The 13,007-nt window shown below is 31.0% G+C and overlaps 1 protein-coding gene and 1 long non-coding RNA gene across 5 annotated transcripts; one reads left to right on the top strand and one right to left on the bottom strand.

Annotated features, from left to right (window-relative positions):
• The first annotated feature begins 823 nt into the window (after positions 1-823).
• On the top strand, positions 824-1,532 carry LOC121174211 (uncharacterized). Its single transcript, XM_041012972.1, has 3 exons — positions 824-1,162; positions 1,270-1,386; positions 1,506-1,532. The coding sequence occupies exons 1-3, from the start codon at positions 824-826 to the stop codon at positions 1,530-1,532; spliced, it is 483 nt and encodes a 160-aa protein (XP_040868906.1).
• A 2,939-nt stretch (positions 1,533-4,471) lies between these two features.
• On the bottom strand, positions 4,472-12,705 carry LOC106797430 (uncharacterized). 4 transcript variants are annotated; one of them, XR_005890100.1, is made up of 11 exons: positions 12,653-12,705; positions 12,051-12,468; positions 11,686-11,799; positions 11,200-11,295; positions 10,777-10,902; positions 9,009-9,049; positions 8,154-8,204; positions 6,088-6,187; positions 5,924-6,010; positions 5,568-5,622; positions 4,472-4,851 (listed from the first exon to the last, which is right to left on the bottom strand). It is a non-coding gene; the product is annotated as an uncharacterized lncRNA (long non-coding RNA). The 4 variants fall into 4 exon arrangements; XR_005890098.1 differs by having other exon boundaries at positions 4,472-4,848; positions 5,924-6,187; XR_005890097.1 differs by having other exon boundaries at positions 4,473-4,851; positions 5,924-6,187.
• Between the last annotated feature and the right edge of the window lie 302 nt (positions 12,706-13,007).

Here is a 13,007-nt window from a genome sequence, read left to right as displayed (position 1 = left end):
TTGATTTGAATAACTTTTTATCTAAAAATCGAATAAAATAGCACTAGGAACAACACCTATGACAGAAATCGAAGCATATATTATTCAACTTAAGAAGATGATGAGGCTTGAGTGTTGAGCTAAATTTATATGCATTCCACTTATAAATAGGTTTAGGTAGTTTCCTCTACCAATGATAGACATATTCATCTGTTGTCAATTGCAGATGCTCGTACACTACTACAAAAAGTATTTTTTACGACATTCTTTTTACATCGGTCGATAAAAAAATCGACTTCAAAAGAACACGGTGGCATTTTTGAAATTAAATGCAACAGCTTTACGACGGTTTTACAAAAACCGCCTTAGAAAATTGTCATTCTAAGACGGTTTTGTCAAAATCATCTTAGAATATTTTGCACCTATATATATGTTATATTTCTCTTTCTCTTGTGGGACTCCTAAGAAGAACTCTAATCATGCCGCCATTAGCATCTTTGCAACTTCGGAGGCCTTTACTCCATTCTCGTTCCTTACCATTCACATCTCCCTCTCTGATTCATCACCCTCCTCTATTTTCCTTGACATTCCTCTTCCCATTTCTATTCTCGAACTCTCTTCACCCCTTCGTTCTTCATAACAAGACATTTCTCATCGGAAACCCAAACGGATAAGATTGCTAGCTCTCTCTCCTCAGAGCTTCTCAAAGAGCCAGACTCGGACGCTCTTCCGTCTCGCAATGCCTCAACTTGAGCTTCTCCCACATCACTCCAACCCCCAATTTAATTCTCCAAACCCTAAACCTCTCCCCTCAAGCTGGTTGCACTATATTAGGGTTCCACCAATGGCAGCGAGTGGGGGTTGCAACAGCTTCTTAACATTGTTGTGTGCAGGTGCAGTGCAAAATCAACATGTATCACACCCTACAGCATTTTTGGGAGTTCCTAAGAACAATCAGAGAAAAATGAAAACACCGCACAGGTTAGTTGTGGTTGCGGTGACTCAAGGCTCTACTGAATCAAGCAAGTCCGATGAAAAAATCCCTTCGTGGGCCAAACCGAACTTCGATGAACCACCGCCATGGGCCCAGGACGAGCCCAACAACAACAGTTCACAACAAGAAGGATTTGAGATCCCGTTCTATGCTTATTTGCTTGCCTCTGCTATCACTGCAATTGCCACTGTAACTAACCGACATCTTATTACTAATTAATATAATTGTTTTTCTTTTTGATTGTTTCCTACTTTTCACTCATATGTATTTTGTATTATTTATCTTTTGCTTCCAAGATAGGTTCCCTTTTCGAATATGTATATCAAAAGCCTATTTTCGGAGTATTAAGCTTTGACAGCCTGTTTTATGCTCCCTTGCTTGGTTTTTTTGTCTTCACCGACATTCCCTCATCGGTAATTATTATCCATCTATGTTCAGATTGAGAAGCCCAAAGTAAAATCAAGGAAATCAATTAACATTAATAGTAATAACTTGTTGGTTAGTGGTGATGTCTTAATGTTTAATTCTTTAGGCTTTTCTGTGGTTCAAGTCTGTTTAAGCTGCTAACAAGGAAGCAGAGGAACAAGATAAGAGGGATGACTATTTATAGGGTCTTAGTGGTTCAGAGTTGAACACACTTTCTTTGTTGTATTGATGTAAGTTATATGAGGAAATTGCACATAATGCCTATTGTATGTCACACTTTAAATTTAATGTGAATATTCATGCTTTGTATGAAATCAGAGATTAGTATGATATAATATTGAGCACCATGGCATTGTGTAGTCAGTGCAATTTCTGTCAAAGTGAAAATTTGTGTTGTCATCAAGTCTATCATCTGAAAATGCTTGACTCTATCATTACAAATTTTTTATATCACTCAAAACTTACTTTCAATAATGGTATGATATTATATATAAAAAGAAATATTGCATAATTCTTGAGAATAAGTTTTGGGTGAAATAAAATAACACATTTCAACATACATCCTAATTTCTTTTTTGTTTTCCCGATCAAGAAAATGTAAGTATTCATATAAATCTAGTCCAACAACCTCTCTTCCTCGGTATTACCTTTATGCTGCATTCCACTTTTGACTTGAACCAAATGCTAACTAGTTTATAAATATGGTAGTTTCAAAATTTTCTTTTGTTGTTTTGGACTTTGGCGCTTATATGAAATTTGTTTTTGATGATTTTGAGGAAGTAGGACTTGCTTTAGTTATGTTGATTTGTTAATTAGTCTTAGGCGTGATGGTATGTCTAATTGATTTTACTGGCTTTGCAAATTACATGTTGTTTTTAAATGACATTGTCGAGTCTCACTCTTGGATTCCTTCCTCTCGAATTCATTCCCCTCATGTTTGATGATGTTTTCAATTTCTTTGATTATGAAGATTTCAATTTACACATATTGGTCCTTGACTATTGACTCTACTTCAGGTATGATCCTTCAACTGGTATTTATGAAATGGACTTCTTTGTTGTTCCAGACCTTAATTTTTTCTACAATTTGAAAACACATATCGTCGTATCCTGAAACTGTTCTTTTAACTCTTGCATCTGACACACAATTTAAGGGAGAGATAACTCTTTGGCCCATTTTTTGTCTACCTTAACTTTGTTCCCAACAAATCTCAGTTTTGGTCTCTCTGGTCAGATGTTGTAGAACAGGTATATACTTATTACCCTTAACTGCACTCGCCTGTGGTTTATGCATATGCCAATTCCTCTTGGAATCATAGAATTTGAAATCCAATCTCTCCTGGAATTTATCTCTGTTATGCCTACTCAAATTGCATATATTCCTCTTTCATTTTCCATCATTCAATTGTTTCCCGTTCTCATAATAGGCTTCAGCACTACCACATTGAATCATATCATGTCACATAATTTGCCATCTATAATAATGAGTAATTCGGAGCTTACATGGTGTAAATTGGTAGTTTGAATTATCGATGTTCAATATGTCAGGTCTTCCCTATCCAATTATAGTATACCTAACAATTCATATTAATAAGAAACACGGTTAATTTTAGAGTTTATTAGCACACTAAAAACCATATAATTTAGAAGCATTGAGGATGTACTGTATTTTAAGAATAACAAAATAGAAATATCTTACCTTGACATGGCCTTTCCACTTCTACATGCACTATAGATTTTTAGATTTTTAATGACGTTGTTGTGTGGTTTTAGATTTTTAATATTCCTTTTAAGTCCTTACATTAACTCTAGTTAGTTTAATGCTAAAAAATAAAAAATATTAATTGAGAAATTAAGATAATAAAGAATATTTTAAAATAAGATAATTAAATTATTTTAAAGGGCATAATTCACTTATGTAATATATTTATTATTGGATGAATAATATTTTAGTCTTTAAATGTATAAATCAGTAATAATTTAATGTTAAAAAATAAAAATTTAAATTTAATTTTTGAATGTATAAAAAGTCTCACACCTTAAAAAAAGTTTAACAAATAGCATGTCAAACTTAAACTTTAAATTTTTTGAGATTTATTATATTTTTTAGTTCCTAAATTTTTTTAAGTTTCTATTTTTAGCTCTTAGATTTAATTTTTTTTACTAATCAACGTCTTTTTAAGTTTTTTCGTTTTTATTTCTAGTTTTTTAACTCTCTTTTTTCATCCTTATGAGACTAAAAAAAATCAATAATTAAAACTAAAAATCTTAAAAATTTGGATTCAAATATAAAAATTCTAAAAAGATTTAGGACTAAAAAAATAATAAATCTCATATTTCAAATAGGCAGGTCAGGCTAATTTATCCAAAACTTTATTCAAGCCACCTTATTATTCTACTACTAAAATAACTCCACTTTGTTCGAATTACTACTACCAAAAGGCTTTTTAACGAAGGTTAAAAAGACCTTTTAACGACGGTTGTAAACCGTCATTGTATGTAATGATGTTAAAAATAAAATATTTTTTACAACGGTTGTTATATTAACTGTCATAAAAAGTGAGATATTTTCTAAGACGGTTATTTACTAATAATCGTCTTAAAAAGTGATGTTAAATAAGCTTTTCTAACACGGTTATTATAAAATAACCGTCTTAGAAAATATACTTTGTAAGACGGTTATTTATTAATAACCGTCTTAAAAAGTGATGTCAGACAAGTTTTTCTAAGACGGTTATTACTAAATAACCGTCTTAAAATATATACTTTCTAAGACTTTTATTAAGAAATAATCATCTTAGAAAGTATGCATTCTAAGACGATTATTCGTAATAACCGTCTTAGAAACTTCTTAAATACCATGAGAAATAGTATTTCATTGTGAATGATTTAAACACACTATTATCAAGGAAAATTCTCCAATTTTAATTAGATAGTAATACAACAGCAAAGGTCATAAACTACCAACCTAAAACAGGTCATAATCAACATTCATGAAATATATGATGATTCATTAAACTTGATAATTGACTAAGCACTAACATAAATTTAAAAGGAAAATGAAAATATGTTACAGAGTTCTAATTAACATCAGAAGAAATTTTGATAGAACCAAGTTTAATAAAGTTTTTTGACAGTAACTAACTGTAATAATACAGTAGTTAATAAAGAGATTCCTATTACAAACATGTTAAAACAATAATAATAAAAATAATAACAATAACTATAAACTTGCTCCAAAGCCACTTTATTTCAGTTGGCTTCTAGACAACTTCGTCAACATGAGTTGAATTAATTGAGTGAAGTGCAGAAGCTTTTTACATAATTCAAAATAAGCATCCCATGAAAATAAACTAAAGACAAACTAATAATAAACATACTAGAACTTACCCAGGTAATGTGTTCAAAAGATAAGTAACCTCTATCACCAAAATTGAAATTTGTATCAGCCTCCTTTGACAATAAACACATTTGACCAGTCAGTATTTGACTGATATAGTTTTTAATTTATTATAAATTAAATTAAAAAAATTGAATTAATTAATAAGTGACATTTATCCCCAACAAATATTATTATAAATTAATCAGAATAAATATTTAAATATTTTTAAAAAATTGTAAATTAAATATATAAAAGATTCATAAAAGACATAGCAGATGTATTATTTAATTTAAATTTTGTTTTGTTATAATTTAATAAAATTTTGCCTGACATATGTTATGTACCTAAGATAATAAACATGTAATAGGGAAGATTAGAGCCTTATATGACATACGAAAAAAAAAATTACATTTTTGTTTAACGTGGAAAGATTTTAATCATGCTTTATAATCAGAATTTGAAATTATATTGCCAACATCTTAAAACTTATCTAAAATATGATGCTAGTAATTCTTATGGTGTTGATGGTAAAAATTTATTTAAAGAATTAAAAGTTATTACAAACATTTTAACAATTAAATCAAAGTCAAACTTTATAATATTAACATATTTATTTTTTTATTTTCAAGAAATATACTATTAGTAAGTTATATTTTTAGATAATTATAATTTATTATAATTCCATCACTCTTACGAGACTTAAGTTAGATAATTATAATGTATTTTTAGATATAAAAAAGGAAAATTGCATAACCATTTTGCAATGAACAGGGCAAGGTTCAAGTACCTTGCTACGGTTCTGTATTTTGAAACTCCTAGAGAGAACCCACTTTTTGCTTTTTCTACATAATAAAGAAAATTTATCCATGATAAAGAGCTTGATATCAAGTTATTAATTCACAATAGCTAGAAATATCAGAGGTTGGAGATTTATTCTAACCAACTCATTCACCATTAACTTCAAATGACACCATTGAAGTAGCAAGGGCATCTAATATAACACAAAATTTCATTTTCAATTCAGCATAACAAAAATAGTAATTGGCTCAGCATTAATAAGCTAGAGATATGTAACATCAATCAGAAACAACAATTTAGATAAAAAAGAATCCTACATCCATGATTAGGTTTTGATAGGCTTACCTTCAAAATATTTCATCACTAGCAGCTGCATAATTGTATAAATACCCAGAAGGCCAGAACCTTTATTATACCTCAAATTAGTTCCTTCTAGCAAGCATAGCAACAAGACAAGTAATTGAGGTTAAGCCATTGTGAAAGATTAATTAACACTAAAATTTACCTACCACGACCAAGTCTTATACTTTACAAGAACTTTGCAGACTTAGCTCTTGCTTTGAGGGTATCTTTCTTTGACTATGCCTCCTGTATCTTACGCTCCAAAAGCTGTTGAGAAAAAAAAATTTGTTACATGCATTACTCCAACATGATTCCCAAATAGTGCTAATAAATATATTATCAAAGGAAAAAATTAGTATTACACATCTATGAAATAAAAAATATATTAATAACTTATTTTTCATCTTTGGTGAGTTTGTTTAATTTTTTTAATAAAATAAAAATCTTCAATTTTTCTCTAGTATTTGTGTAAATTGTTTTTATTTAAAATAAATATTTTTGTTAATAAATATTTTTCTCCAGTCAGGGAAGGGAAGGACAACACCAAAGGGTTCCTGCAGCAGACAGGGGAGAAGGTGAAGGGCACAGCCCAAGGTGCTACAGAGACTGTGAAGCAAACCCTTGGCTAGGGCCAGCATGATGAAGACAATCGCAGAAATTACTAGCTACTACTATAATTAAAGTACTTTCTTGTATGGTTTACGCAACATGACTTTTAAATAATCTGCTTTTCCCTGCACTCCTACGTAAGGAGTGTACTATTATCCGCAGTTTCTATTCTCTAGCTAGTTTCATCATGTATGTTCAATGCTATATATAGCCTTGAATTAATGTCAACTATGTTCTAATAATGCTACACCCTTGGTTTGTATTTTTTTTTAGGTACATTATTACACTCATGTGTCTCACGTATGCTAAATCAAAATCAACATAACTCATACACTTCAAATGGAATTATAATTTGCCAACTACTAGTACTATATAAAATAATTTCACAATATAAAGTATGAATTTAATTGAAATACTCACCAGAAACTTTAGAAGTTATTAACTTAAATTTATTGAATTTTAAATTAGTTTCTAATACTATCCATATATTAAAATTAAACTCTAAAAAGAAGCAATACATCTCATTGGTTTAATGATGGTTGGAAAACATGTATTATTCCTTTACATAAATATTCCCCTAACATAAGAAAAATATATTATTCTTGTCATAATATTTTTATAATTTATGTTTTATTTTTATTTTTTATTTATCACATTATTTTTTTTTCTTTTTGAGTTACAGTATATTCCAGTAAAATTAATCATGCATTAAAAATTATGAAGAATAAAAATATTCACATGAAAGTATGAGATAGAATGCAAATAATTAACTTCCGTGATTCTATTCAACGTATAGGACAGAATAAAAATAATATTCCTACTCTCATATATATTAAGATGCATGTAAAAGTACTAAGACAAAAACCAACGATCCTGCAAAAGACACGCAGATTTTAAAAAATGGTAGCATGGGCAATCTAGGACAAGCCATTTAAGCTAGTCAATTCTACAAAAGTTACAAAACATTGTGTTATAAATATTTAGATATATTAAGCTTGGATACAGTTCAAAACAGTCCAATTAATCTTAACCATTATGGTTGTATGATTGGAGGAAAAACAAAGCAAAGTAGAAGAGACACCAAGACGACGCATCGACTTCTTGGAGCTTTCTCTCTAATCACAAGAGGAACCCAGGAGTCATTGCCTTCACATATTATATCCCCAAGATAGTTTGGTACACCATTAAAATTTAAAAGTGGGGGTGAAAATTTTGGGGAATGACCCCTAAATTTTCGTGTGAAATCAATTTTTGTGTCACAGAAAATCCTATAAGGCGCAACCCACACAACCCAAACATTGGCGTATAAATCATTCCACTAAAAACTAGAAGAAGAAAAAACACTATTCCTATAACTTCTCTCTCACTAGAGAATAGCCAAGACCAAAAAAACAATCACCTCAAAGATAGATCACATGTTAGAATTATTCGAGAAGATATTAGTACGGGAAAAGCTCATTATGAACTAGATAAATATTGAAAAACAAATCATGAATGAACCACTTTAATTACCTCAGCTCTTATAAGGATGAAGCAGAGAATAGTCAAGACCACTATGCTAAATTTTCATCACAACAACACAGATTAATACAGATAAAAGAAGTATAACAACCAGAATGCATACCTCTTCCCTCGGTAGGCCAAGAACTAAAGCATATACCTAAAAGCTATCTTTCTGCATAGAAGAGTTTTCATTGAAACGAGTAATTGCATAAACTAAAATCAAATTTAACCGAAAATATGTCATGTGTTGCTTCAATTTAAATTTAGATTTAAAATTATTATTTCATGATTTGTTTTATTTATATTGTAACTAAGAACTCTATTAAAAATATACTTTAATCGAACATATAAATATTAAATACAGCATATGTTTGAAATCAAATATCATATTAATACATTTAAAACAAATATAAGGCTATATAAGTAAAAAAAAACGAGTTTATCAATCTCTTATTTAATTATATACCTTTTATATATTTTTAATTCATTGATGAGACTTTACACAACCTAAAACTTATTCATTGATATATGCATACGTTTTCTATGCATGCTTTTTACATGATATCATTTTTTATTTAGTGAGTGAATTCAGTTAGGCAGATATTATATGCTGCAAAATATGATTCAAATAAAGCTACCATTGAGCACCCTAACATAACAAAAGAGAGAGAGAGAGAGATTTTAGAAATTAAAACTATATAATTTGAAGTATTAAAGAAGAAAATTGAAAAAACTGAAAATTATAGAAATCATGATCACGTAGTATTAGGTAATTTTTTTTCTTTTGTTAAATAAAGAAGAGATGCTCAGTATGTTCTATATTGCTGTAAAAAGTTAGTTTTTATTTGGTTAGATTTAAAGGAGATGAGATCTAAATGTAACTAACTTCTTAGTGTATATTTCTAATCTAAAAAGATATCTAACTAGAGATCTAAGTGTAACTAACTTATATATTTAAGGCTGAGAAAATACGTACCAAGCTGGTCTAGACAACTCATCCACATCTTGGAGAATATTCTGCAATGGAACAATGTTACTGCAACTTTAATTTATAAGTAAATAAAAATCTTAGTCAAAGTTAAAGTTAGCAATCGCAGCATTCACTTTAGATTATCTTCATCTATAGAAGAAATAGAGTATATTTTACAACAACCATCCTAGCAACGATACATATAATTAAAAGTAAAAGAAATTGCTTCACCATTGTGCTTATGCAAGAAAATTCCAATTGACTTCTTCATCAGATTCAGTTTTGATAAAGAAAATCATTCAAATAAGGGACTTTATTATCTTCAAAGAGCTAAGTACGGAAGAGGCCAAAAAGAGGATTCAATCTTGGAGCACCAATGAACAATTGCTTGTTGGCAAAGTCTATGAATACATTAGAGGTGTCAAGCCTACTGTTAGTTGGTGTTCTGTTATATGGAACCCAACAATCCCCCTAAGATGTCTTTCATTCTGTGGCTTGCTAAAAGGAACAGGCTGCTTACTCTTGACAAAGTTGCTTTTTTGAACAAAGGGTTCCCTCTGCCCTTTATGTTCAAATGAGGCTGAGTCAAATGCTCATTTGTTCTTTTCTTGCAGGAAATCTCTCCAAGTTTGGGCTCACATTCGTGTTTGGCTCCTTTCCGCAGGCGTTTCACTTCTTTACAGCGCATTACTGACTCTTTAATTAGGGGCAGATCCACATCAGGTGTTCAAGGAAAATTACGTTGTCTGGCTATAGCAATTACAGTCTACTGCATCTGGCTATCTAGGAACAAGCTGATTTTTGAAGATTATCAATTTTCTGTAATAGAGGTTATTAGCAAGATTAAGTTTCTTATGTATAGACAAGCGCACCTGTTGCATTTGTTTTAGCATCTTGATATAGGCCTTCTTGTATTAGGGAGGTTTTTGATTTTCTCTAGCTGCGGGGTATGCCCCGTTTATTGTTGTATCATTTAGGGTTTAATTTAATTTACATTTTTCCCAAAAAAAAAAGTAAAAGTTTTTGAAGAACCAAGAATCAGAAAAAGACATGGATAAAGATGATCTGCATATTCAGTAATATTTCTCAAGCACATCCACTTACTAAGCTGAGTATACCTTAAATTTCTTTTCATGTAGCAAGAAATAACAAAGCACATCAAAGATTATTAGAGAAATAAACATCCATGGCAATATAGGAAAAAGGTAATTAAATTTGGCATTTGGCTTCTACTTGTTTTCATTTTATGTTCTAAACAAGATCTCTTATCCTCCTAACTCTCTGTACTCATATCTTTGTTTGAATGAATTTCTTCTTTTATTATATAAAAACAAGCTCATACATTTCTAATTATTCAATGCAAGGAAAGAGAATTAATCTTTCAAGAACACTACAATGAAAATGCAGGGAAAAATATTCCATACATACTATACAATTAACTGGATAACTCCTCTTTCCTAATTACTTGTATATTTTGACATAGGACGACCTAAAGCTTTTGAAACAATGTGCATCCAAAATCTATAATGGCAATCAAAATATATAAAGCAATCAATATAGTGAAAGTGAGCAAAACAGATCCATCTCACTAATGCACATTGTTAAAAAGAAAGAATGTATATAAATGTGATTCTTGTATGTCAGCACGTGCCTTCAGTACGAGCAAAAAAATTTAATTCAATTTACAGGTCTACATAATATCAATTGAAAAATATATTCAACACATTATTAAAAAAATATATTTAATTAGTAGAAAGTGGTGTATTATTTTTACCTTTAGCAGAAATTAATTAGTAGTCTATAATCAAAATCCTCTGCTACAGCTCTGCTCCCCTAGTCTGCCACACCCCCTTCATCATCACTTGCCTTTATTCATCTACATAAGTTCATAAATTGATCTCTGCGGGATCAAACAAGTTGAGATTAAACTGATTTAACAATCAATCTAAAAGCTAAAAAATAAATCATAAAATAAATGTTTCAAGACTAATAACATTTCAAATTTTCTTTCAAATTTCCATGTGCATCACCCAACATAGGCCTTCAGTGTATTTCAAGACCTAAACAATAAATTGCAATAAGAACACCCAGATTTCCATATGAATCAAAATTAGTAACACTTCAATTTAAATTGCAATAAGAACACCCAGATCTCCATATGAATCAAAATTAGTAACACTTCAATTTGTTAACTTACGACATCTTTACGTATAGCTTCAAGTTCCTCAGGAGTTTTGGCAGAAAATTTTTCCTCATAATACCTCTCTTTCCAGCCAGGTTCTCCCAACTTAATCTGTTGAAACCACAAATATAAGCTAAATGAACTGAATAACTTAAAAAGAAAAAGAGAAACAACTTTCGACAAATAAAAATGCAGTATAAAAGTAGGGAAAAACATGAATACAACCCAAAAATACAGGGACAAGCCTATATTGTATAATAATGGAAACAAAATTAATCAATTTCAGTTTGTTTCATCAATTTAATCATCTTAATATTTCCTTCGATTTTATTTTTTTTATAGGAAAGTTAACATGTCAACATCACCATAACACCAATAGCTTTATTTACAAATTATATGAAGTTACTACTAACTAGATATCTCTAATTTCTCTTAAAAATGATTTATTCAAAACAAGGCAATACCAAAAGTAATGAGAAAGGGTGGAGTATTTAGACTGACCTTAATATGAATAAAATCAGCCCGTGCCTCATTGGCAACAGCTTTGGCAATCAGTGTTTTACCACAACCAGGAGGTCCATAAAGAAAAAATCTCGTCACAAGATTCACCCCAAACTTCAGAAATAAATGAATTGAAGAACATGATGAGCCTGAGATTTACAACTTACAATATTTTTCTTGAAACGGAAAAGACAAAAATCAATTAATCAACTTTAAGAAATAGAACATGAAACTTAGCAAGAGAATTTAAATATATAGCTACCAAATTATTGAATATTGATTAGAGAATACGATTTATCAAGAGAATGTAAATAAGATTTACTATTGAAGGGGAAGTATGAACACTGATTTCGAGGTGGACTTACTAATAATAATCTCCACTGTTTTGTGGACTTCCTATGCACCTAGCGATAATGCTTCGAACAGAGTCAACTACGCGAACTACATCCCTGTCGCCGCGTGCCGCCGATTAACTCTCCCCCGCTCGCTGTTGTCGAATCGCGTCTCCTTCTCTGTTGTGTTGAACCACATTGTCCACAACGCCTTCGTGGCCACCGTATCACATAGACGCACCACGTGGAGACTGTGCAGGACTCCCTCGATGAGAGGCGCAACTTCACACTCTGCCTCCTGAAGCGCCATTGCCACATGCTCGTCTCGCCATACATCATGCGTCGAGGAGTTCGAGCATGTCTCACGAGTGGAGGCTATTCACCAACAACACCACCGCTTCAGACTTCTCCGAATTGAGTTGCGTTTCATCCCCATCCATCAGTCATTCGCCTACAAAACCCTAGCCTTCAAGAACAAACTCAAGAAACTAATTTGAATCGCTCGCACTGTTAGATCTAAGAGCCATTAACACTAAGCAAGACTATAAGATGTGTGATGTGTGTGGAAGAAAGACGGAGAGGGAGAGGGAGAGAGAGAAAGAGACATGAGAAGAAGTCTGTGTCGATTGAGTTACCTGGTTAGGAGAACACATGCCTTGTACTCACTCTCGATTACTATGATTTTCTTGAAAACCTGTCGTCGTTTTAAGATTTTATTTTTAAAATGCTGAATATATTTACAAAATTGCCACCTATACACAAACGATGCCAGCTTTTAAACAACCGTCTTTAAATTGGTGTCGTAAAAACTATCTTTTTTAGTAGTGAATTGATCTCTTTTTATTAATTTATTTATAATTCTATACCAGTTTAATCAATCAATTAGCTTAAAAAGTGTGATTTTGCTGCAAATGAGTATTCAGAAGGGTAAATATTTATTTTCTATAAGGCATTTGCGTAGTAATGTTCTTTCATTAGTAGCGGAAATGT

Source organism: Glycine max, chromosome 19 (genome assembly GCF_000004515.6).
Source record: "Glycine max cultivar Williams 82 chromosome 19, Glycine_max_v4.0, whole genome shotgun sequence".
Lineage (NCBI taxonomy): Eukaryota > Viridiplantae > Streptophyta > Magnoliopsida > Fabales > Fabaceae > Glycine > Glycine max.
This window is presented reverse-complemented; position numbering and strand designations above follow the sequence as displayed.